The 24,222-nt window shown below is 43.0% G+C and overlaps 1 protein-coding gene across 1 annotated transcript in view; it reads left to right on the forward strand.

Moving 5' to 3' along the window:
• Positions 1-24,222, forward strand: part of NTSR1 (neurotensin receptor 1) — a 108,275-nt gene that overhangs the window by 53,488 nt on the left and 30,565 nt on the right. The window contains exon 2 of the mRNA XM_018559975.1: positions 18,452-18,653. Coding sequence (XP_018415477.1) covers positions 18,452-18,653 — 202 coding nt within the window. The remainder of the gene's footprint in view (positions 1-18,451; positions 18,654-24,222) is intronic.

Genomic DNA, 24,222 nt, shown 5'->3' on the forward strand with positions numbered 1-24,222 from the left:
AGGGGAGGGGCTGGATTCCCCCCTCCCCGCTCCGATCCGCCAGCGCTGACTGGCGGAACGGACGGGGAGGGGGCGGGTACAGCTGGCTCTGCCTCTAGATAGGCAGAGCCAGCTGTCAGTCATGCAGCTGGGCGGATCCCGGCACAATAGCTATAGCTCGCAGTATACTGAGCCTAGGGTGACAGGAGGACGCTAGTTTGTGTCCTCCCGTTACCCTAAGGAGAACTATGGGGAAAAGCCTTAACCCCATAGTTCTCCTTTAAGCTAATTGAATTGCTGAATAATCACTTACAATGGATGCTGCTCCTTGATAGCTTCCTGCAAAATCAGCGGTTCCCCTGAGCACTGGCACTGATATCCTGTTTTAGGGTGGCTCCTTTCCCTTTGCCTAGTCCTATGGAGCTTCCCTTGTGTGTCTTAGTAAGCTGCGTGTGTCTCTCCACAAACTCAAAAGCACAGTAGGGCAAGCCAATCCTCTGCTCCCTCCTCCTTCCTTCTCCAGGCTAGTAGATGGATAGTTCCTGGAGACTATGATCTTGTGATCTTGTACTGGACAGGAAGTTCAGGGAAGCTAAGCTGAAAGAGTTGGGGTCAGCCAAAATTAATGACTGTAAACGCTTGGCCGAAAATATAAATATTTTGCTGGGCGATGTATATTTGTTTAATACGGATTAAAGCTTTGAGCTTGCTTAGATACTGTATACAGAAAATGGCGTCAAGATGGATTCAAGAGGACGTGAGGTTTAATTGTCTCCCTGTCCCCTGTGGTAAATAATCTGGTTACTGTAGACGATTTCAGCCTTATAACTGTCTGGGAAATTTATAACCCGCTGCCGATACTGACACGGGTGAAGCGTCTGTGCTGGTACCCAAAGCCATTTACTTGTTTACACACATACATAAGTACATGGCTGGGTTGGGATGACGATTTTATAGGATATCTCAGTTTTCGTACGCTGGAACTTACAGTGGCAGTGGAGGACATAAGGGTTTGTCTTTGCAACTATAACCACTGTAGGTGCTGCAGGGACTGATCTTGTAGTCAGTTGGGATTGAGGATCAGGTAAGTATTTTTTTTTTTTTGCAACGCTAGAGCAAAATGAGCAATTAACCCATGCAGTGCAGGGTGAGCCCCAGTGCAAGGATTAACATTTGAAATCCCTGGAGTTCCTCTATAATTGAACAACTGCATAACTCTACATACTCGTTCTAATTACTTATTGAAAAAGCGGATGTTACACTGGTGATCCTGCCAGTTCCCTTGGCTTCCTGTTTGCTTCTGACAACGTCAATCACAGCAACAGAGCCATGCTAGCGTGGTCAGCTTGTGTCCCTTCTTCTAATTGGACCTACAGCCAGTCATGCCACTGTTCAGCCCCGCTCAGCTTGATTGACATCAGAGCATCTGCATTTGGTTTGGTGGTTATGTAGCTATGCTCCTTGCCCTGCAGAAGAGTGATATAAATGAAGCCCTTGCTGTCACATGACCACTGGATTAAAAGAATTTTAAAGTACTTGGCATCATTTTTTTTTACAATTTAAAGTGGTTTTTTTTCCAATATAGAGAACTGCATATGATGTGATGGCCTGATTATTAATTGCAGACATCACATATGTTGAGGCTTATATCTTTGAGAAGTGTTGTATGTGTAAAGACAGATGCAAACCGTTCCTTATAAAATATTCATAAATAAATCCCCCCATTCCACAGAAAACCTCAAATAAACGCAAACTTAATTGTGAATCTCTATTACTGTGTGCGCTTCCGGAGCTGCGTTATACATCTCAATCAGCACTTTGTGCTCCGTTGTGGGAGCATCATAATATTGTAATTACTTTCTCGTCTCAATGATATTTTCTACACAGGTCAATTTAACTCCGCAGCAAATTATTGCTCTCTGTATTTGATATACAATATGTTTTTATGTGGCAATAACTGTAATTGGCTACCGTACGCTCTGTTTACCATAGTAAAACGTAACAGACACATCTGTAATATGTTTCAGTTCAGAGCCACGTGCCAAGTGTTTTTGCAGTGCTCAGGAAAGCTCAGACGTTTACCTGGCTGACATGCTTTGAGATTGTTTTAACTGTTTACTTCGAGTTATAGTTTTGGAAACAGCATAAGGTCTGTTTCATTTACTGGTTTGGCAGCCCGCTGGACCAGTGACTGGAGAAGATCTTCTGGTGTTTCCGAAATTATAATTCTAGGATTCCCAATTTTATTCCTTCCAAGGTCCAGTATAATCACAGCTTGAGGAAGGTGGACTGAACTTATCTGGACAGTCAACAATATCTTAGTGTTCTCTTCATAGTCTTCAGATATATTCATCTAAGGGCCAAGTCTGGATCCACTGTGCATTTGAGAGTTGCTTTTAAAAAATGAACTCCCACACCAGATTGGAATACTCCCCCACCACATCTCATGACATCCAGCCCCTCCATTACATAAAGCTGATTGACCGCAGGGCTCATCCAAGAGCACAGCAGGAAAAGATCCCATTGCATGTCTAATTTTTTTTCGTTATGACCTACGAAAGGTTAGTGGATACATATGAAAACATTTTCATTTTATCACATGTATCCAGCAGTACCAGATATCTATATACTACCAGTGGGCTGTGCTGACCCTTTGGATTGCTCTCTTACTGTGACTATCCAATATGTTTTCTTGCTATGGTACAGAAACCCGAAATAGATTGCCAAGCCTTGTTTCCACACAGTTCCTTCTGGGAAGTCAAAATAAGACAAATCTAGTAAATTGCCATTTAATCTTACATTGTTTTCGGGAGGAAACACACACAAATATGGGGCGAATGTATTAAATGCCCATTGACTTTTCCTCTAGTTTTCCTAACACAATGGTACAAGCTTCTAGTGCTAACCACCTAGATACAAAGTACGGCACAGACTTTAAAAGGAGGTCAAACATGCAGTGGGCACATCAACCCCTCCCTGGGTAAAAATCTTCAGAGCACTACAAAAATGTGCAAACTTAGCTCTGCCAAGCTTACAAGTTAATGTAAACTGTCGGTGCTAGAAACCTGTAATAGATAAATGGAGAGGGGCGGCGGGGGAACTTGTCCTCTAGCTGGGGGTCTCTACTCACCCGCCCTGGAAATCATGTCATGTGGTTATGAAATTTAAAGCAGACGCAGAAGTAAATCATGAGAAAAGGAACAAAAGAGAGCGCCTCCATAGTGTAAAAATGTTATTTAATAGTAAAAGCACGCAGCTCTAAGGCTGTACTTACAACAGTTCGGTAGAATAAAAACCAGTTGGTTCTGATGAAGGGGGCGTGCCCCAGAAACGCGTAAACCATTTATCAATACAGGGATCGAGGTTACTGGTGTTTTACATCGCTCCAGATTCTCCCTGCCAGGGGTTCCGTCCTCTCACCTTATTCTACTGGTTTTTATTCTACCGCTCCAAGCTCGCTCCCGGGATGGACTACAATCTCTATACAAATGGATAAACTAAACATGAGATTGTAGTCCATTACAGGAGTGAGCTTGGAGCAGTGACTACTTTACAACACACACAGGGGCCATGGGGAACAAAAGTAGCCACCCTCCAGAAGGAAGGACAGTGTCAGCACCAATTCAGAGATGATTGGAGGATCTACAGCCGAGTGATACACAAATAAGACACATTGTTGTTAATAGTTAAGGTACTTGAATGTATTTTTAAGATTTAACTCCTGAGTTTCGTGTCACTTTAAGTTGCCTTATGAAGAAGGTGAACATTTTCTAAGCTTTTTATAAGAGAATATTGTTGGCTGGCATTGCTATTGCCTTTCTATCATATTGATTCTCTGTTCTCAGTACTTTTTGAGTCACTGACCAGGAACAAGCCTGCAGCTAAAAATAATAAAGGGGGATGTCAGAACTCCTGCGTGCATGTTCTGGGTCAGTAATTCTGAAAGTACTGAAGCAACAGAACTGGTAAACTAGCATTTTCAGAAGGAAAGGTCAGCAGCTTGTATACTTCTCTAGCACTGAGCGGCCTCTTAAAAAAGATGGTCAGTTTATAAACAGAGCCGTGCCCCTGTTGGCCCAAGGTAATTCCAGGCAACTTTTGCTCATTCTGCCCTTTACCCTCAGTACACTTGTGAAATGATTCTACTGCAACTCTTTTATTTCTGTGGAGAATAAAAATAACTTGGATGGATTTGAAGAAAAGCATTCAAGCCGCATTAGTGTTGGCAGTTTATATAAAATGTCAGAATGACATGCACACACTGTCAGTGGAGACGGGAAGGTAATGCAGGGGTTGTGACTTTGGGGAGGACCTTGTCATGTTTTCTTGTCTGGAAGATGTTGAGTGACCTGTTTGGGTGAATCAGGTTGCTGTTAGATTAAAATCAGTCTGACAACGGCTGAGTCTTAACACATGATACTGTCATCTGTGGGATGATATAAAATAAGATTTGCAGAGTTATCGCGGTTTCACGTGTGATAAACTGCCGACCAGGGAGCTGACTGTCATTAGTTATGTGAGTGATGCAATCATATGCAAGGGGATTCAATATAAACTCGATAACTGTTAGGGCCCATTCACACCGTATGCGTTCGGGCTGTGCTGTCCATTTTCCCCAGCACGGCCCGAATGAAAGACGAGACATTTTGCTTTGCCATGGGTGGGCACAGTTCACGCCACTGCATTGCGATGGCATGCCCTTAAAGAAGTACAACATGCAGTACTTTTAAAGCGCATTGCAGTGAGACGCGGTACAACCACATCACACCGCAGTGTGCCCATAGAACTTAATGAAATGTCACTTGTGACATTTCAGTAAAGTTCTAACAAACAAAGAAACAGTGTGATGCGACTCGATCAAGCGCATCGGCATTGTCCTGGCACACACATTGGCGGCTGTGCAAATGAGCGCAGCTGCTGGTGGGAACAAGCCCCAAGGCCTGCAGTTTTCAGTAATGCGTTTGCTAGCCATTACTGGGTTCTGTGACATGGCATGCTCACTAAGCACTCACCAACAGCTTCAGTCCTTAACGAGGCCATAATGGTTCAAATTGAAATGCGGGCTAAACAAATATCATCTACATACAAGAGACATGTGTATTCTTACTTGAATGTTGTTGTCTTTAGTGTTTTTCTTCCAGATCTGTGCAGTAATACAGCATGAAACAACTTCAGTGTTTCTGTGTAGGAGCTTCCTGTAATAAAGACTCACTGCTGCTCTCTCTCTCCTTGTGCAGGGTGACTGGTCTTGTCTCCGCCCTCTCCTGTAATAAAGACCGCTCACTGTTGCTCCCTCTCCTTGTGCTGGGTGACTGGTCTTGTCTCCGCCTCCTCCTGTAATAAAGACCGCTCACTGTTGCTCCCTCTCCTTGTGCAGGGTGACTGGTCTTGTCTCCGCCCCCCTCCTGTAATAAAGACTGGTCACTGCTGCTCTCGCTCCTTGTGCAGGGTGACTGGTCTTGTCTCCGCTTCCTCCTGTAATAAAGACCGGTCACTGCTGCTCTCTCCTTGTGCAGGGTGACTGGTCCTGTCTCCGCTTCCTCCTGTAATAATGACCGCTCACTGCTGCTCTCTCTCCTTGTGCAGAGTCACTGGTCTTGTCTCTGCCCCTCCTGTAGTTTTCTGCAGGCAGCCTATAGTGTGTGGATCCTGTTGGGCCCCTTCCACAGATCAGCTCTCCAGAAAGGCTATGTACAGCACAGTGCTGATGTCATCACCACTTTTACAACGTGGTTTTGCAAAGGCATTTGGTGCACATAAATAATATTAAATACTTTGCAAATATTGAGAAATATATTTGAATAAAAGTTTTTGCTGCTTTAAGGGAATTCACTTTACCATATGGCACCAGTTATCTGAAACAAGTGATTATTCAATAAAGACTTCTTTTACTTAAGTACAGTAACCTCTAGCCACCATTATTCTCAATGCTGAACTCAGACTAGTATAAGATGGATACTGTGAGTTACAGCAGAAAAGCAGAGAGAGAGAAAGAGGAGAGAGAGAGAGAGAGAGAGAGAGAGAGAGAGAGAGAGAGAGAAGAGAGAGAGAGAGAGGAGCAAGAAGATAGATAGATAGCGAGAGAGAAAGAAGAGAGAGAGAGAGAGAGAGAGAGAGAGAGAGAGAGAGAGAGAGATACATTAGATACATTTATTCTCAGTGTTGACATTAACAATTTGCAGCTTGAGGAAAAAAATACAAATATATAGTTCTTCTACATGGAAAAACTAATTAAGCCCTACGCTAAAACCGCCCCCCGAACACATAACCAGCAAAACAAGTCATTAACACTTAAGCTATCCAACCAACAATCTGATCTTTAGCACTGTAGGACACAAGCGTGATTGATTTACAGGAAAGATGAAAACTGTGGAAACTAGAGAAGAGCTGTAATCTTCACTGTCAAACAGGCACTCTCTCACTGGGCATAAACTACAAAGGCTGGTAACCCAAAAGGAGACTTTCAAAGAGGGCTTTTATTACCTAGAGGCCACGCAGGGTCACCTTTATCAGGCTCAGCAATGATGAAGGGTAGCCTGATGAAGGGGACCCTGCTTGGCCCCGAAGGCGCTTGTCCTGATGATGACATAACGTATCAATAAATGAACATTTGGATTTGAAATGCTTCTGATGTGCTGGTGACATCTATCTACAGTTGATTGGCTGCACCATCCGCAGTCACTACAAGCACCCCCCAGTGTTTGGGGACTCTCCAGTAAGGAGTGCGACAAGACAACTATTTATTGCAACATCAGTACTTGACCACTCAAATGCTTTTTTGGTTATATGGGTGCAGATTCCCACAGACACACTTCAAATCCTGTGTAAAGCCTTCCGGAAGAGTGAAGTGAAGGTTGTTATAGCTGCAAAGAGGGGGGGGTCACCTCCATATAAATGTCCATGGCTTTAGAATGTGATGTTCGGCAGGTTCATTCAAGGTGTGATAGTCCTTTGTGGCCATATATTGCACTTTGAAATATCTAGTGTGGTCTTGAATATGCACAGAAATCCTTGTGTTCAAGCCTCTGGGTTTATAGCACACTGAAATCTAATGCGGATCATTAACTCTTCTGTCAGACCTTGCGCCTAAAAACAAAGCACAAAGAGAGGGAAGCGGCTATTTTTATGGGCTTCTTAATTCATTTTTCATTTTTTTCTCTGGCCTTCTTCATTAATGATGTGCAAATGCAAAATGCCGGTTTGCAGCATGTATTGTAACAAAGGCTTTAATTCTCAACTCTCTTTGTATAAAATCAATTCAATGTTTGGATATTTACCAATGTAATTACATTTTCTCTAGTCATCAGAGTCTATTTCATAGGGGAGGGGGGACAGACAGGTCAGTCTAATTGGGACACGTTTCATTTGCAAGACTCTGAAATAGGGTTTAAGCAGGTGCAAATGGCTTCATTTTTATGTTGGGCGCCTGGCACGGCACCCGCTGTATTGACATTCAATCAGTCAGCCTTGACAGCTGGAGGTAGCGTGATAGAAACCTGTCTTACTTCATTCACATTCGTTCCTCTGAGTGTTTGAAAGAACAGAAAGAAATGTTCATCAAGTAGCTTTCAGGTTTGTACAATAATACAAACAGTACCAAGAACAAAGTGCAAATATGCAGTGCTCCTTGAAGCCAGTCGGAATTCAACTTGTACTGCTTTGACGTTTGTAATGTGAATTGTGGTCGGATGCTTTGGGTAACTGTACTCTTTAATGTATTCATGAAATAAGACCTGGGAACTCGGCGCAGAGATCTCACCAATAAAGTCCCCGAGAGATAGAAGAAACTGAATACCACACAATAAATCTTAGCCTTGGCCAGTTTTACAAATAACTCCTATTCACTAACGCAAGCACCACTGTATCCAAGCTCTGTAAATATCAGAGTGGGCACCATATGTACAATTGGAGGGTTGTTTTGTTTATATGAGTGCGTCACATCGCCGGAAGAAAGGCACTCGCTAAAATGCTGCTGTAATGAAGACAGATTTATAAACGCTAGGGAACATCTACGCATTGAAATGTCATTAAGAATGCCGCTGGCCGCGTAAAGTCATCCAACTAATCTATCTATTTCATCTAATCAGTCAGCTCTTGCCTTACTGAAAGTCTGGAATGTTTCGACTGACAGCATTTAAAAATCCTACAGACTCCATGCAAGCGGTCTCTGCCTTCTCCCTGTGCTTTGGAATATTAATGAGCAGACCCACATCTGGCATACCCTCCCTGAGCTACAGGTTTATGTTAAAGAGACCCCGTCCCAAACTTAAAACAATTGCAGTTAAAACCACAGAAACATCATGAGGGGAATTTATAAAAACTGAAACAGTCAGAATCAGGAGCAGTTGCCCATGGCAACCAATCAGCATGTCTTTTCACTTTGCTCAGGTAAGATTTGAAAATGAGACAGAGAAGCTGATTGGTTGCTGTGCAAATCTGCTCCAGATTTTGTCTGTTCCAGTTTTGATAAATTCCCCCACATGTCTTTCTAATGCTTACTTGCAATGTTTCTACTTTCCATAAGTTATTTTTTATTGGCTTGCAATGTGCCTCTGAACCTTCAAGCAAATGTGAATGTTTGAGAAGAGTCAATTCCTTAGCACAGCCCCCTCCCTTCTTAAAATCCTTGTTGTTATCGTTGAGGATGAATTACTTCATAGTATATGCAACTAGAGAACATTTGGAGGATGAATTACTTCATAGTATATGTAGCTAGAGAGCTCAGGGATGGGCGGTGAGACCCTGTCACCAACTTAGAAATTGCAGGTGAAAACACAGAAAGATTAAGTATTGCAAATGCTTACTTACAGCGTTTTACCTTTCCATAAACAATTCTATATTCACTTACAATGTGCCTTTGAACCGGTTAGGAAATTTGACCTCTCCAGGAAGAGTCAATTTCCTAGCAGAGCCCCAGTTCCCTCTCCCTCCATGCACATCATAGCCTGTCACGATCTGGGATCAGGCTCAGAGTCCAGTAGCTGAAACAGCAGGCAAATTCGTGGTATAACAGGCCGGGTTCGATACACAAGCAGACGGTAGTAGTAGCAGGCAGAGCAGGCAGAAGCGTAGTCGGCGAACAAGCCGAGGTCAGTAGCCAAAGGTATCGGGTATGTAGCAGAAGATGGTGAGAGTAGTCAGTGAATCAGCAGCCAAAGGTCGGTACACGGGTAGCAGTATGGGAGGATTGTATCACAGAAAAAGCAGGAAGCAAGATATTGGCAGGAGCACAATAATCTGGCAAACAGGAAGTGCAGAGGCATGGCTAAAATAGAAAGTTCAAAGGAGGAGTTCAGAGTTCAGCAGAAACTAGGTATTCCTGAGGATTACACATGAGAGCAGGCAAGAAGCTATCCAAGGTTGGCTCAGCAGGTAGACCCACCGCCAGAGGTAGCAGAGGCCCTGGGTTCAGATCTGGATCCTGACATAGTCCTTTCCTCTTTTGGGAGTGTCTAATTACTGTCTGCGCTGGCCCGGCTCCTCTGCCCCTCCTTTCACCTCCCTACATAACATTTTATGTTGCAGCCGGGGGAGCAAAAGGGAGTACTATAGAATGTCACTTGAGTGACAGCTCTGAGCCTGCTGGAGCTGCTGACATCACATCTAAGATGGTGGCTCCCAGCAGCAGTCTCAGGGCTTTTGGATGCACACACAAGGGAGGCTTTTACAGGTAAATAACAGGCATAAAATATGTTAAATGCATCAGTATGAGTTTAGGCAGATGACAAGGTAACAACCAACAGACCTCAGGGAGATTTTTAGGTCTGCTTATTTGCTCTTTGTTTTCAAGTTTCTTCCCACAACCAAAAACGTACTGGAAGGATAACTGGCATTCCTTAAAAGTTGACCCACGTTTGTGTGTGCAGTTCTTTAGATTGAAAGCTCTTCTTTTGCGGTACAGGGATAGATGCGAATGGATCTATGTACACTAATATATAAGCACTATATAAATATGGGACAAGAGTCCCATATTTATATTTTTTTATACTTTTAATTAGGATTGAAAATTGTCCCTCACCCTTTAGTATTGTAGCACTTCTATATACATTGAAGTTCCGTTTGCAGTAGGGTTGCCACCTTTTCTTCAAGCGAAACCCGAACACTCAACCGACGCGTGGACATTTTTTTGGGAGAATGAGTCGTGGCTCATTCATATATAAAAATTGCCGCCCATTCATATGTAAATATCACAGTTGAGACTATTTTCAGTGGGGGGGCCAGTAGCCCCTATCTTCATTTTGGTTGCCTCTGTCTGCCTGACATCTTGTGTCCAGGTTTCTGCTGCCATGAAACCTGGACACAGCATTCAAAACCCGAACTGTCCGGGTGAATCCTGGACAGGTGGCAACCCTAGTTTGCAGTCATAGATCCACTATAATTACATACATATCTGCACCAGCATGACCTATGTAAATGACTGTAGCATCCCTCAGAGTGTTTTAAAATTTCCCTTAAATGCTGTGTATAATTAAGTCTTATCCCAGCATGGAATAGAAAGTGCTCTACATATGGTTAAGTGTCTATAAATAAATACAAACATCTGCATGAAGACACGGAGGATCGGCAGCAAGTGCAAACACTGCATTAAGCTGACATTTTCCTGCCCCTTCTCCTGATAAATATGTGTGTTTAGCAGCTAAATGCTGTCCTGTTCTACAGATAATTCTACTGCAGATTCAGCACAAGGGACAGAGGAAGCCCGCTGTGCATGTCTGAAGTTCCAAGAATTGTGTACAAAGTTTAAGTAAACTGATTAACAGTGTTTAGCTTTTTTGAAAATTCAAATTTACAAATAGAAGGGGTGGAGCTAAGTACAGGGGGAGGAGCTGACCTAAATAAAAGCAGACTGCCGCTAGTGCTTCGGTGTCACCAGTCTACTAACAGATTGTCTATAGCAGCTTTTCTCAACCAGGATGCCGTGGCACATCCGTGTGCCTCCTGGCTGAGAAAGGGGTGCCTCAAAATTATGTGGTAGTGGGACTGTGATGTGAAGGGAGAATAAAGACGGAGGTGAAGGGGGCTCCAGAAGCTAGAACTCTGATGTGGGGGGATCTTGCTTTGAGGGGGTACTCAAATGTGAAGGGGGAAACCCACCTTTTTGTGTGTGGTCCCTCTTAAAATCTATGACATTTTAGACTAGGGTGCTTTGAGATTTTGCATACTTTTAAAGGGTGCCGTGACTATTATTGTTATACAGGATTTATATAGCGCCAACAGTTTGCGCAGCGCTTTACAATATAAGGAAGACATTACAATCACAATACCATTCAAGACAAGATGGTAAGGAGGGCCCTGCCCCTGAGGGCTTACTAGAGACAGGTTGAGAAAAGCTGGTCTATAATATTATATAGAGAATGTATTTAACAGAGAGAAAGCCGTGATGTAGCCACCGCTCGTCCAATCAGAGAACGCTTAGTATTCATTAAAGAAGAACTATGAGGTGAGTGCTTTTCACTCGCCTCATAGTGCTAGCCAACCTGTGACAATGAGACTGTAACAGGTCGGCTCAGTAGATCGGGAGGTGAGCGAACATATACCGGGTTCGCTCACCTCTCGATCCTGTCACGGCTCTCTACCGTGACAGGGGAGGGGCTGGATTCCCCCCTCCCTGCTCGGATCCGCCAGCGCTGACTGGAGGAACGGACGGGGGAGGGGGCGGATACAGCTGGCTCTGCCTCTAGATAGGCAGAGCCTGTCACTCACGCAGAGCTGTCACTCAGGCAGCTGGGCGGATCTCGACATCGATGTCGGGATCCGCTCCGACTGCGGCGCCTCAGTATACCGCAAGCTGTAGCTCGAGGTATACTGAGCCTAGGGTGACGGGAGGACGCTAGTTTTTGTGCTCTTGTTACCCTAAGGAGAACTATGGGGAAAAGCCCATAGTTCTCCTTTAAGAACAATACTAGGAGTCCTCTGCATGGCTGCTATATTCAGTGAGGGATTCCATGTGTTTTAACATCACTGAGAAGTCGGTCAGCATAAGGGATGTAGCAGGCACCCAGAAGATGCTGTAATACACTGTAGTAGCTGTAATAAATGTATGTGTATGTATATATATATATATATATATATATATATATACACATATTTCCTATGGACAATCAAAAAGTAAAGGCAATTTATAAATTAGGCAGTAACTAGAACAGAGAGAAGTTTGTGCAATGCAGCATATTTACATAGCCTGTTGGATTGTTCGACCATGCGCAGTACAGCGCTCAGACTTTAGATGAGTGGTAGTCACGTGGGCAGAAACATGGACGCTCCCCTGCGAGATTGCATCATCGAAGAACATGCCGCAGTGCTCTTCCTTTGGGCATATCAGTTATGGATCCACATTTGCCATAGTGCATGATGACTTGGGATGGAGGAAAGTCTAGCCACGATGGGTTCCCAAAGAGCTTACTGCTCTGCACAAGAAACAGCGTGTGGAGGTTGCGACCCGGTTCTTGAGACAGTATGAAGAAGATCGGAGTATTCTGGAGAGAATTGTCACCAGTGACGAGACATGGGTGCAACACTACTACCCGGAGAGCAAAAGGTAGGAGGCACTCCGCGGTCGCAGGTTCATCTCCGATGATGAAGTAAAGAAAAAGCTGCACACCTGGCTTTGGGCAGCAGCCGAAAAGTTTCTTCTCTGCAGGAATACAGAAGCTAGTTGAAAGATACAACAAGTGCATCGTCTTGCATGAGGACTATGTGGAAAAGTGATACGTTCAAGTGCTCACAGTTACTTCTATTACAGCCGTTAAATGTATTTTGCCTTTACTTTTTGATTTTCCCATACAGTTTATATATTTATTTATTGCAGGTATTTAAATAGTGCTGACAATTTACCCATCGCTTTACATAGTGGACACATTCACATCAGTCCCTGTCCTCAAGGAGCTTACAGTCTAAGGTCCTCATCTCACATACATACAAGGGCCAATTTAGACAGGAGCCAATAAACCTACCAGCAAGTCTTTGGAGTGCGAGAGGAGACCGGAGTACCCGTAGGAAACCTGCGCAAGCACAGGGAGAACATGCAAACTCCTTGCAGAATTATATATGCATTATTTAAACATTCCAACCCTTCCCAGCTTTATCCAAAACTTAAAGAAAGGTTTTGGCCAGAGTTAGGCTATAGCAAAGGATCAAAGTTAAAAAACACAACAGAAAATTAGTAGTCAGGTCGGTATGTAGATAGATGGAATTCATTCTAGCTGTCAGCATGGAGCCAGTGTGTGTGCTCCTTCCATATATTCATTAAATGGCAGGAGCCGATGCAGATCACAAACACTGCTAGCGGGTGAGGAATTGATGGACAGGTGAAGCATTTATTATAGCGAGGGGGATGTATAACAGCAAAACAACACCGATTAATCATTCCAGAGACACTGTGTTTCCTTCCCTTGAAACGAGCCGGTTTGGGCTCTCCGGTGTTCCATGTTCAGTTTTTAATCACAGGGTAGAAATCTTTTATCTGTTCCTCTGCTGAGCAGCAAACTGGTTAGTAAAAACCCAGAAATGACAGACAGAAGGCAGCCTGCAGGGAAGAGGTTTTTATCCTCCAAAATACAAACAGAAAAGCTTGCACCCCCCCTCCCCTCTAGATGCCTGTATTGATCATGTTGGGGCTTCTATTATCAAAAGATAAAGAAAAAAGTTCCTGGAAACTGGATTTCCTTGCCAATAAAAAAGGAAACGGGAGCCAGAACTTCTCAGAAAGAAAGAAATATGACACAAAGTTTGATGATAAATAGGTGGACAGCAATGATCTATTCTGCTCATTGATGAGAATGCAAATGTATGCACGAAACAAACATTCTTGCTATATTTTCTTTAAAAGTGGGATGTATTTTCGAATGTTATTTTGTAATACCACATTATGGCAGCAGATGGAGCGGAGGAGCATAGGAAACAAAAACTACTTACCTATGCTCCTCAGCTCCATTAAGTGGCCATAATGTGGTATTACATGATGGCATTCAAGAATTCAAGAATGCATTTAGCATACCTATAGCAAGAACATTCGTTTTGTGCATCCATTCGCACAGAACATTAACAGATGTACAGGGCCGATGGCTCTGTGAATTGTTTTTAAATAGACCCCCATAGTGATTGCACTTCTCAAGAGCAGTTCAGATCAAAGACAATTTCACCAGACCCAAAAAGAAGATACTTAGAGTAATAGCAAAGAATCTGTAGAAATATCTTGCATGTGCCAATGTCTGTGTTCATGTTTCCATTCTAAGTAAAACACTGGACATTAATGGTATTTATGTAAGGGTCTCTCAGAGGAAGCCATTTTGCTGCAAAGACCATCTGACAGTTTCACAATGTCTCTGGGATGGTGTTCTGTATTTGGAGTACAAATAATGCACTGAATGTTAAAAAAAACACCAATACCTTATCTCAACTGTGAAGCATGGTGATGGACACATTATTGTTTGGCCTACTTTGCTGCCCTAGGGCTTGCAGAGCTAGTGAGCCATTGAATTAAGAACTACCCATCAAGTAGTTTTACAGGAGCATGGTAGGTCAGGGTAAGATTGAGGTTGAATATTTAGAAGACACGTTGTGCTATCATTTATGGATATATAATGAAGTTACCAATAAGTATTAAAATGTGAGTTTTACCCATAGCAATAGTAGGTTTGTACTGAGGTGTCTCCTATTACTACTCTATGGTGTTAGGAGCATGTCAAATGCACCTATCCCTGTCGCAACCACTCAGCTCCATCTCCTGGGTGCCTCTTGTAATTGCACCTACCATAATCCAGTCAGCTGCAGGCTAATCAGCCTGGCTACACGCCCTTTACAGCCTGAGCATTGGTTAGTTGTGCTCTATTTAAGCATCAGAAGCAGAGCTGTAGCTAGCTTCTTTTGCTCCCAAGGCGAGTACAGACTATTGTGCCCCCCAACAGACGTGTGCAATATGTGGCGTCATGCACCCCGCCTCCAGGATGGCGGTGCGCATGCGCAGAATGCACTGGGGGCTGAATCCAAGATAGCATAACAATTTGTTTTGTTTGACAAAACTAATGCAAACGTTTTTACTTTCCGTTCATTTTGTCCAAAACAAATTTTTCTTCGTTGCACATGTCTAATAATGTGTGTGTGTGTGTGTGTGTGTGTGTGTGTGCGTGTCTGTGTGTGGTTTTTTTTGTTTTTTTTATTTATTTTTTATTATAATTTTTTTTACTGTTGGAGAGCTTCGGGGAAATATCAGGGGTCTAAACATTTCCCTTTTGAAATTCCGCTCCTCTTCTCCCTGCCGAGTCCCGGCTGTTTTGGCCGCGTAGTGCCCCTGTTGCCAAGGACGCCCTGTGCTCGCAATGGCAACAGGGGCGCAGCCAGGCCTGCCCTGGCTGCGCCCCCTTCTCAGCTGCGCCTGAGGCGAGTGCCTCACTCGCCCCATGGTAGCTACAGCCTTGATCAGAAGCCCAGACCTCTGGGCTTGTGATAGTTCTAGCTCCAGTCTTGTCTTGTTCTGCCTACACAATCCTGTATCCTGATCCTGAAACCCAGTCCTGCCTTGATCTTGTAACCTAGTCTTGCCTTGGCTCTTTAATCCTATCCCTGTCTTGTTTCCTGTATTTATCTTGTATTAGTCCCTGCCCTGTAATAGTTTCCTGTTCCTGTCTTGTGTCTTGCTTTCTGTTTGTCTTGCACCTTGTCATCAGTCAGTATTTCTCCTTGTTCCGGGGGGGCCAGCCTGTGGCATCACCTGATCAGAGCAAATAGTTTAAGTCATGGGGGCATCCAAGTACCGGTAGGCGTGCTTGCCTTATGGGAGCGGCGGCTGCTAATGGTGAAACGACTTGTCGCTATTGGCTCTGACAGTGTGCGTCCATAGCTGGTCCTGACATATGGATTGCTCACACAGACATCATAATTCCATGTGCATACAGTTCCCCCATGGTAGCAAGAAGTATTGGGCACAAAGGAAACTTCAAGACCTGGTGTATGCAAGTGAACAAAGCGGTCATAGATACAGTTTGCATGGCTGATTTATTTAATTGCCCAAGCTAAAACTCACCAATAAGTTGGAAACAGGTGGAATTACATTTGAAAAGTTGAATGATTCCCTTCTGTTTTAAGACATTGATTGTAATGCCAGCCCTAGCACCTGCCCTCGAGTTAATAATATAAATCAGAGATTACAGTGTCTGGTCCTCAAGGACAAGTGCAGGCATAGTCTCCATCATATTCAATTAACGTTTATTTAAATCAATTAACCTGGCGGCAATTAGCAGTAAAGTCAAGTCTCGTCTCGAGTAGAGTTGTACATGCCTTGACTGCTAATTGCCTCGTGGAGGTAAACCAGAGTTGATAAATCGCTCACTATTTCTCTAATTAATTAGCCGAAGGCAATGGATTCTGCAAAGAAATAGCCACCATTCGTCTTTATTTTGGTATAATAATTTCCTATTATTATACTTCCTCCCTCTGTCCTTGCTACAAAATGGTGCCAATATATTTAAAGTGTAGAAAACTGTTTGTATGTTTGGAATACTTAGTTTGCTGAATTCTTATATACACACTTGTCAGTGCACCCTGTAGTCAGAGTTAGAATAAGTACAGCAAAGGGGCATTCCCCCCCATCCACTTTTCTCAATGCACCAGTTCCTCCATATTTTATATTCTTTTTAATACCCTAATTGACTGAGCTCTTATAACCTCTTTATTCTTCCTTTACACTGTAATAAAGTGCTTCCTGTAGTAAAGTGTTACCGTAATAGTGTTTGCTTGGTTCTGTACCATCAACATACCCTTTACATTGCCAGAGATACTTACTATTTAGAAAAGAACAGCTCACTTACACTGTCTTCATCCAGTTCCTTGAAACTTCTACAATCAAAATTTTTTTTAGTTTTGGACATATAAAACCCTGCCTTTTACCTTTTTTCTCCTATTGGGGAGATTTCCCTTCACATCCTAAAGGCTTGATCGGTGGAGGGCTGCAGTGATGGTTGTTCTTCTGGAATTTTGTCCCATCTCCACACAGGATCTCTGGAGCTCAGAGTGACCATTGGGTTCTTAATCACCTGTCTCACTAAGGCCCTTCTCCCCCGATTGCTCAGTTTGGCCGGGCGACCAGCTCTTGGAAGAGTCCTAGTTGTGTCAAACCTCCTCTATTGGAGAATTATGGGGGCCACTGTACTCTTGGGAACTTCAGTGCAGCAGAAATGTTTTTGTAGCCATCCCCAGATCTGTGCCTTGCAATAATCCTGTCTCTGAACTGCAGGCAGTTCCTTTGACCTCATGGCTTTTGCTCTGATAGAGTATACATTGTCAGCTGTGAGGCCTTCTATAGAGAGGTGTGCGCCTTTCCAAATCATGTTCAGTCAATTCAATGTACCACAGGTGGACTGCAATCAAGGTGTAGAAACATCTCAGCAACCATCAAGAGAAATGAGAGGCACCTGAGCTCAATTTCAAGTGTTCCTGCAAAGGGTGTGAATACTTAAGCCAATGTGATATTTCAGTTTTTCCCTTTTCATAAATTCACAGATATTTCTAAAATTCTGTTTTCACTTAGTCAATATGGGGTACTGTGTAGATCAATGCAGTATTAAGCTGCAACATAAAAAATGCACTATATACATCCAGAAAGTATTCAGACCCCCCTTCACTTTTTTCAATTTACTCTGTTAGCATTTGCTGTATGTGTGTGTGTATATATACGTGTATATATATACGTGTATATATATATATATATATACTAACAGAATACTACTCTGGAGATGTAAACTCATGCCTTAATCCCTCATGGAGGACAGCAATACAAAAACCTGATTAGCAAAATGTTTTTGATTATCTCATTAAACTGTGTATTCAGCTAAGTGGTATGCACCTGGGGAGCTGTTCTGCTCTCATTTTCTTCCACCTCCCCTGTCCTTCTGTCAAGAGAGAACTTTCTCTTAGAACTCTGTCTCCCAAGTCACATATCCAAGTTATAACCTGCAGCAGATACAATACCACAAAGGAGGAGGTCATTATTGCAATACCTTGTCCCATCACCACGAAAATATATTGCACAAGCCTTCCATTGTTAGTTTCAGCACGACAGCATATCCACAAAGTAGTAATGCCGGCCCTTGTCAATAAGCACAGTATGCACTAATGGCACACTAATGAGTCCTTATTAGTTTGAGCTGTCTATAAACTTAGCTAAGAAAAGTCATGTATCACCCTTGATCTGGTAGAAAGGATGCACATCCTGTAAAAAGGATGCATAAATATAGCTTTATCTTTTACATATTTTAGAAAAAAATATATTTAAAAACACTGTCAATGCTTTTAAAGAATTATATGTTGATAACATACAGTATACGTAGATCTCTTCTACAATGTCTATTTAGGTTGCATCTCCCCAATCATTTTGGCAAAAGCTGTGGTTGCTAGAGTTATGCTCCTGTTTCACTAGCTGTCTGCACTATGTGTTCTTAGCAGTTGTCTGACTAGTTCTCTCTTTTGTATGTTTTAGGTCAATGCTTTCCTTTCCTTCATCTTTCCAATGATTGTGATCTCCGCTCTCAACACCATCATAGCCAACCAGCTGATCATTATGGTCAAACAGGCTCACCAGGAAAACCAAGTGTGCACCATTGGTGGACAGCAGACGGTCCTAAGCATGTCCATGGAACCCAGCCGTATCCAGTCTCTAAAGCATGGGGTTCGAGTCCTTCGTAAGTCTTCCATTTTCTTATTGGGGTGTCAAGAAAAGAACAGTTAAAGGGAAATTAACCTCAACAAGTATGCAGACCAGAAAGGTCATAGTAAAGTTAGAACCTATATTTGTTGTTATTTTATAGATCTGGGTAAAGGTCCGCTTTAAGGTGATCATAAACATTAGATCCAAATATATGAGGTCCTGGGATCTACATTCTTATTCAAAAGTCCTAATGTACAAAGGTTTCCCAAGCAAGCTTATTGGCACACCAGGGCTCCCATAGTAGGGTACCCATAAGAAGCTTATGGTGTAGACATACAGTATATTGAATGGTCACAAGACCATATAGGTTAAAAAGTCCAAAGAGTCTTTCAATATTCAATGACAAAAAAAGAACAACGCATTTCGAGTGCAGCAACACACCCTTCATCAGGGCTACAGAACAGATACTATATATATATATATATACATATATATATATAGTAACACACACAATAAAAAGATGGTATAAAAAGATGATAAAATCATTATAACTAAAATCCATATATAACGACCACATACAACTTGATTAATGTGTTAACATTAGACAGTTTCTGACTATGGCTCGGGTGACAGTCTATTGGCTATGGGGCAACCAGAGCGCATTGCTTATTGGGGGGAGATTTTGTTTGGACAGATCAGATACCTTTCCTGATTGCTATAATTATTCTCCTGATAAGCCAGTGTGACTCTTCTACAGAATGTGATGGTTTAGTGTTTACGGATGCACTCAAAATCCTCAATTTTGTAAGCAAGATGCAGTTTTATAAGCAAGCCTGCAATGTTGAAATAATTTTAGACACAAATCTCAGATTCTTGCCCTGGGCTGTCCCTAAGGTAATCTCTGCTGGAGGCAATTTTGTTCCGGCAGGGGGGCTGTGCTGATAGGGCCTTAGGCGGTGGTGGACACCAGACCGTGCTGTCAGAAGTTCCCAGCTCACTGATGTCACTGGTGGCCAGGAGCTTGGCAGAAACTAAGACTTTTCCTTGTTGCACTCCTTACCGATGTTTGCGGCGCCATCCACAGTCACTGCGAGCACCCCACCCATTACTGGAGCTCGGCAGGGCGCAAGCCAGAGCATTCGACTCAGCTCTAGACAAACGTTGACGTCAGTGAGCTCGGCGAGACACCAGACAGAACATCACAGGTTGCTAAGAGCTTGTTGCTAACCGGGACACTGTGGCTGCCCCCACCACCACCTGGCAGCCCCAAATGAGATGTCGCCTGAGGCAACTGCCTTATTATAGGGGCGGCCCTGCTCTTGCCCAATAATGAGTGTTTTTCTTTAAGTAGTAAACTCCTGCATGGCAAAGTAATCTTGTTTTGGTGAACAGATTCCTTATTAAACGCACTTTCCCTTTTCTGGCACATCCTTTTGAGAGGTGGTTAATTATATTAACTTTTTAAACAGTGTAAATCATCTGTCTCTTTTTATAGCTCTTAATATTTACATCCAGCAAATAAAAAGAGAAGATAAAACGATGGCATTTAGAGTCCTTCTCTGTAAACCCAAAGAAAAACTGCCTGCCAAACCAGAGATAAAATAACACGCCGTGCTTCTTTATCTACAGGGAAATACTGCATCATAATTCCAGGCAAACAAAAACATTTCTATTCTGGAAAAGGCTATAAATTTATATAAACAAACGCAACGCAAAGACATTTGTCAACCGCCAGTGAGGATTCTGGCCCCACTCCTCATTAATTCTGCATTGTGCAGCAAAGGAAGTTGAAGCTTTGTACTGCTCAGTGATTACAAATGCAGAGACTTCCGCAGGCTGAGCGGCCTTTCAGAAGCGCTTGGCGACACTGATCCGATAGTGAAAGCGAAGAGAAAAAGATATCTTATAAAGGAGGATAAACAATTTTAGTCTGCTGTTTAATTGCAACAAAAGAGAATTAACTTCGCACCTTTTTAATGGTATAATTAGATTCCTTTTCTGCTGGAGTGCCCCCAGTCTGTCAAAACATTTGCATGTGCTGTTAGATCTAACCTGCCGTTACGGGAAGGATGACGGTGATGTAGAGGAGACGTTAAAAGCTGGAGATGTCACTTTTAATTTGTAAATGTTCGTTCTGCCTGTGCCAAACCAACATGAGACACAACCAGCAAATAATGTGTATTCCAGAATCCTGCTGCACTCCTTACCGGGTATCCCTGTCAGCGTGGGCGCTCGAAGTGACCGCGGATGGCGCTGCCAATACTGAAACCTGTTAAAGATGTCACCAGCACACCATATTACAGTGAAGAACACGTCTGTTTATTGACGCTTCATGTAAAAAAAAAATAACAAAGTTTCGGGGCCACACAGTGTCCCCTTCATCAGGCTTGAAATGACCTGATGAAGGGGACCCTGTGTGCAGGGGCATCCTGAGGCTGGGTGTCACCCAAAGTGGACAAAACATTGCCTGCATTTCAGTCCAGTGTGAATGCAAAAAAATGTTGCATGCTCTAGGCAATTGTTTGCCATGCGGTCGATCGCACTGCGGGTGTGGGGCGTGGCTGAGGTGCCATTGACTTCAATGCACCGCCAGGCCCCAGAAGTTTAGTGAGCGATTGCTGAGCTCTGGAACACAATTGGTGTGAACTGGCCCTAAAAGTGCTAACATGATATGTGCCATGCAAGCACTTACTATGAAATATATCTGATGCTCACTCCACTTTTATGCGCCACTGAGCAACCCTTATCTATAGGTGAGAGGTGGACTCTTTCCTAGAGACCCTCTAAAATGTTTCCTTTGGCAATCTCATTACACGTTATTACAGGATTGGAGATCTGTCTAAATTTCAAGATTACAAAATTTGACCGAATCCCAGGACAGAATACGTGACCATATCAGTACACAGACTGCAACACAGTCACCAGTAATATTGAGACCTGACTTTAGCGGCTTTAGAGCCTCGTAAATGATAAATGAGTCTATCTTGCAACCCAACGCGCTTCAGATCCTGCGACTGTGATATCGGCCCTAACAGCTGCACACTTCCACCAAAAAAAAAGTGAAAGGAAGTGAATGTTGTGTATGTACCCTCAGCTGATGTGTGCAGAATGCAGGGAGCGTATACACATGAATATTTTAGGGATTTTACTGAAAGAATAAATGATTTATCCACTTTAAATAGAGAGGGAGCCTTCAAAAAGCACAGCGGGAGTGAATTTGAGAAAATTTAGGTTACAAAGCAAACACAACGCAATATGTGCTTTTGTTTATTGCATTAAGTATTTCACTTAGAGAGATTCCAAGCTTTTTTGTGCTTAGAGTTTTTTGAAATCCTTAAATCGCTTTTAGCACAGGTGTAAAAATTTAGAGGTGCACTGAAATTAAATTTCAAAACCGAAATGAAACAAAAATGTCAGGCTGAAAACGAAAATGTTTTTTATTCTAATTTTTTTCAAATATTTTATTTTTATGTATTTTTTATAAACTTTTTTTATATTTTATTTGTATTTATTTATTTATTTGTATTAAATATTTTTATGTTTTACTTTACTTTTAGGGGCTTCGGGGGAAATATTAGGGGTCTAAACAGATCCCTGATATTTCCCTTTTTAAAATAGAAAAAGAGATTAAAAACACAGAGTCCTCAATCCGCTTTTCTGCAGGCCCCTGTTATCAATGAACAGGAATCCTCTATACTGAGTGTTCCTGTTCATTCATAACATGAGGACAGAGTATGTTTACTATAACCAATCATGAATGAGCAGGAGGAGATGTAGATCACTCCCATTCATTCATAATTGAGGATATAGTAACATACTCTGTCCTCAATTATCTACAAACACTCAGCGATCACTGATCACTGACTGCTTGTACCTGTTCTCCTTCCTGACACGCTGTCACAGGAGGATGAGTGTAGCAGTGCCGGGAGGAGAGCTCAGCCTCCTGTGACAGCGCGGGCTGTCTCCGCCCCCACACCGCTCTCCTGATCTGTGACAGGAGGCTGAGCAGTGCGGGGAGGAGAGACACCGGCCGCTCACAGTGACAGTTTCTCTCCTCCCTGCTGGGACACAGAGCAGCACCCGGCGTGGAGGAGAGACAGAACAGATGCACCGCTGTATAGGCCAGAAAATGGCACTTTCAGCATTTTGCCAAAAGTGCCATTTTCGGCCGATATGTTTCGGTGGCCGATTATATCGGTGCATCCCTAGTAAAAATGTCTATGAAAGTGGGCCTGGCAGCTCAGTGACATGGTCCCCTTATTTAAGGTTTCCCCCCCCCCATCCCTACAAAGCTGGATGAAGCTGCAAAATAAAAAAAAGTTGATATACTTACTTTTCCCATCTTCCTCCCCTGGGGCCTAGGCGAGGGTGGCACCATCCTGTATCTGTAAATATTAAATCAAGTCAACTGGACTTCCTGTATTTTTCTTGAAGAGGTTTCACTGGTCATCTAACCAGCTTTCTCAATTCTGAACGGAAAAAGCTAGTCGGATGGCCAGTGAAAATACAACAAGCCCAGTTGCCTTGATTTAACTTTTACAGATATACCATGACCTGGATGAATGAGAACCTTCAGACATGTGATGTCATGCTGCTTCCAGTCAGATCTCGGAGAATATTAAGCAGGCCATATCTTGTAAGAAGATGAACCTGCACTGTGCTGCAGTGTCTACTCACCGGATTTGGGCTACTCAACATTCCCCGGGATCTTGTCGGCAGGAGAATGACCTCTCCTTCTACACTACGAAATTCAGAGAAGGGCGTGTTTATTATTTATTTTTCCCTCTACGTATACATTTTTGCACTTTAATGCAGAGTTTCGGGAAAGGAGAGGGGGGCCACACTGAATAAGCGGACCTTGTCTGAAGTGCAAAGTCTGTTTTAAGTTCCAGATTTGATCCAAACATGCTTCTTGCCTTACTTTATTTTATTAAAGTATTAAAGCCCAACTCCAGCCATATCTTATATTTTAGTCTTGCATACTGTGGAAGAGTTAGAGCCTCTGTCGTTTTTTTTATTGCTGTATCCCCAATTGGGATGTTTCTCTGTTACTTGTAAATTTGATGGGAGGAAGTAATAGTTAGGTAGAGGTGGGATAGGCTTCCCTGAAGAGATGAGTAATCAGGGATTGCTTAAAGGCAGACAGAATAGGAGCTAGCCAGACAGGTTGTGGTAGGGGGTTCTAGAGGATTGGAGAAACTCTTAGAGGTGAGCATGGGAGAAGTTAACGAGGGAATTCAAGAGCTGGAGGTCTTGGGAGGAGCGGAGAGGACGAATAGGGTAATACTTTGAGACAAGGTTGAAGATATAGCCGGGGGCAGAATTTAAACTCTAGAGAAGTCCTGGAGGTGAGCATGGGAGGAGTTGATAAGAGAGCAAGAGGTCTTGGGAAAAGCAGAGAGGACGAATAGGATAATACTTTGAGACGAGGTTGAAAATATATCGGGGGGTAGAGTTGTGGATGGCTTTGTAAGTGGTTGTTAATATTTTGAATTTTATTCATTGGGCAATTGGAAGGGATTGGCAGAGAAGGGTTGCAGACACTGAGCAGTCAGTGAGGTGGATGAGTCTAGTAGCAACATTCATGATACACTTAAAGGGGG

The sequence above is a fragment of the Nanorana parkeri genome, unplaced genomic scaffold (assembly GCF_000935625.1).
Source record: "Nanorana parkeri isolate BGI_ZX_2015 unplaced genomic scaffold, ASM93562v1 scaffold17, whole genome shotgun sequence".
NCBI classification, from domain to species: Eukaryota; Metazoa; Chordata; class Amphibia; order Anura; family Dicroglossidae; genus Nanorana; species Nanorana parkeri.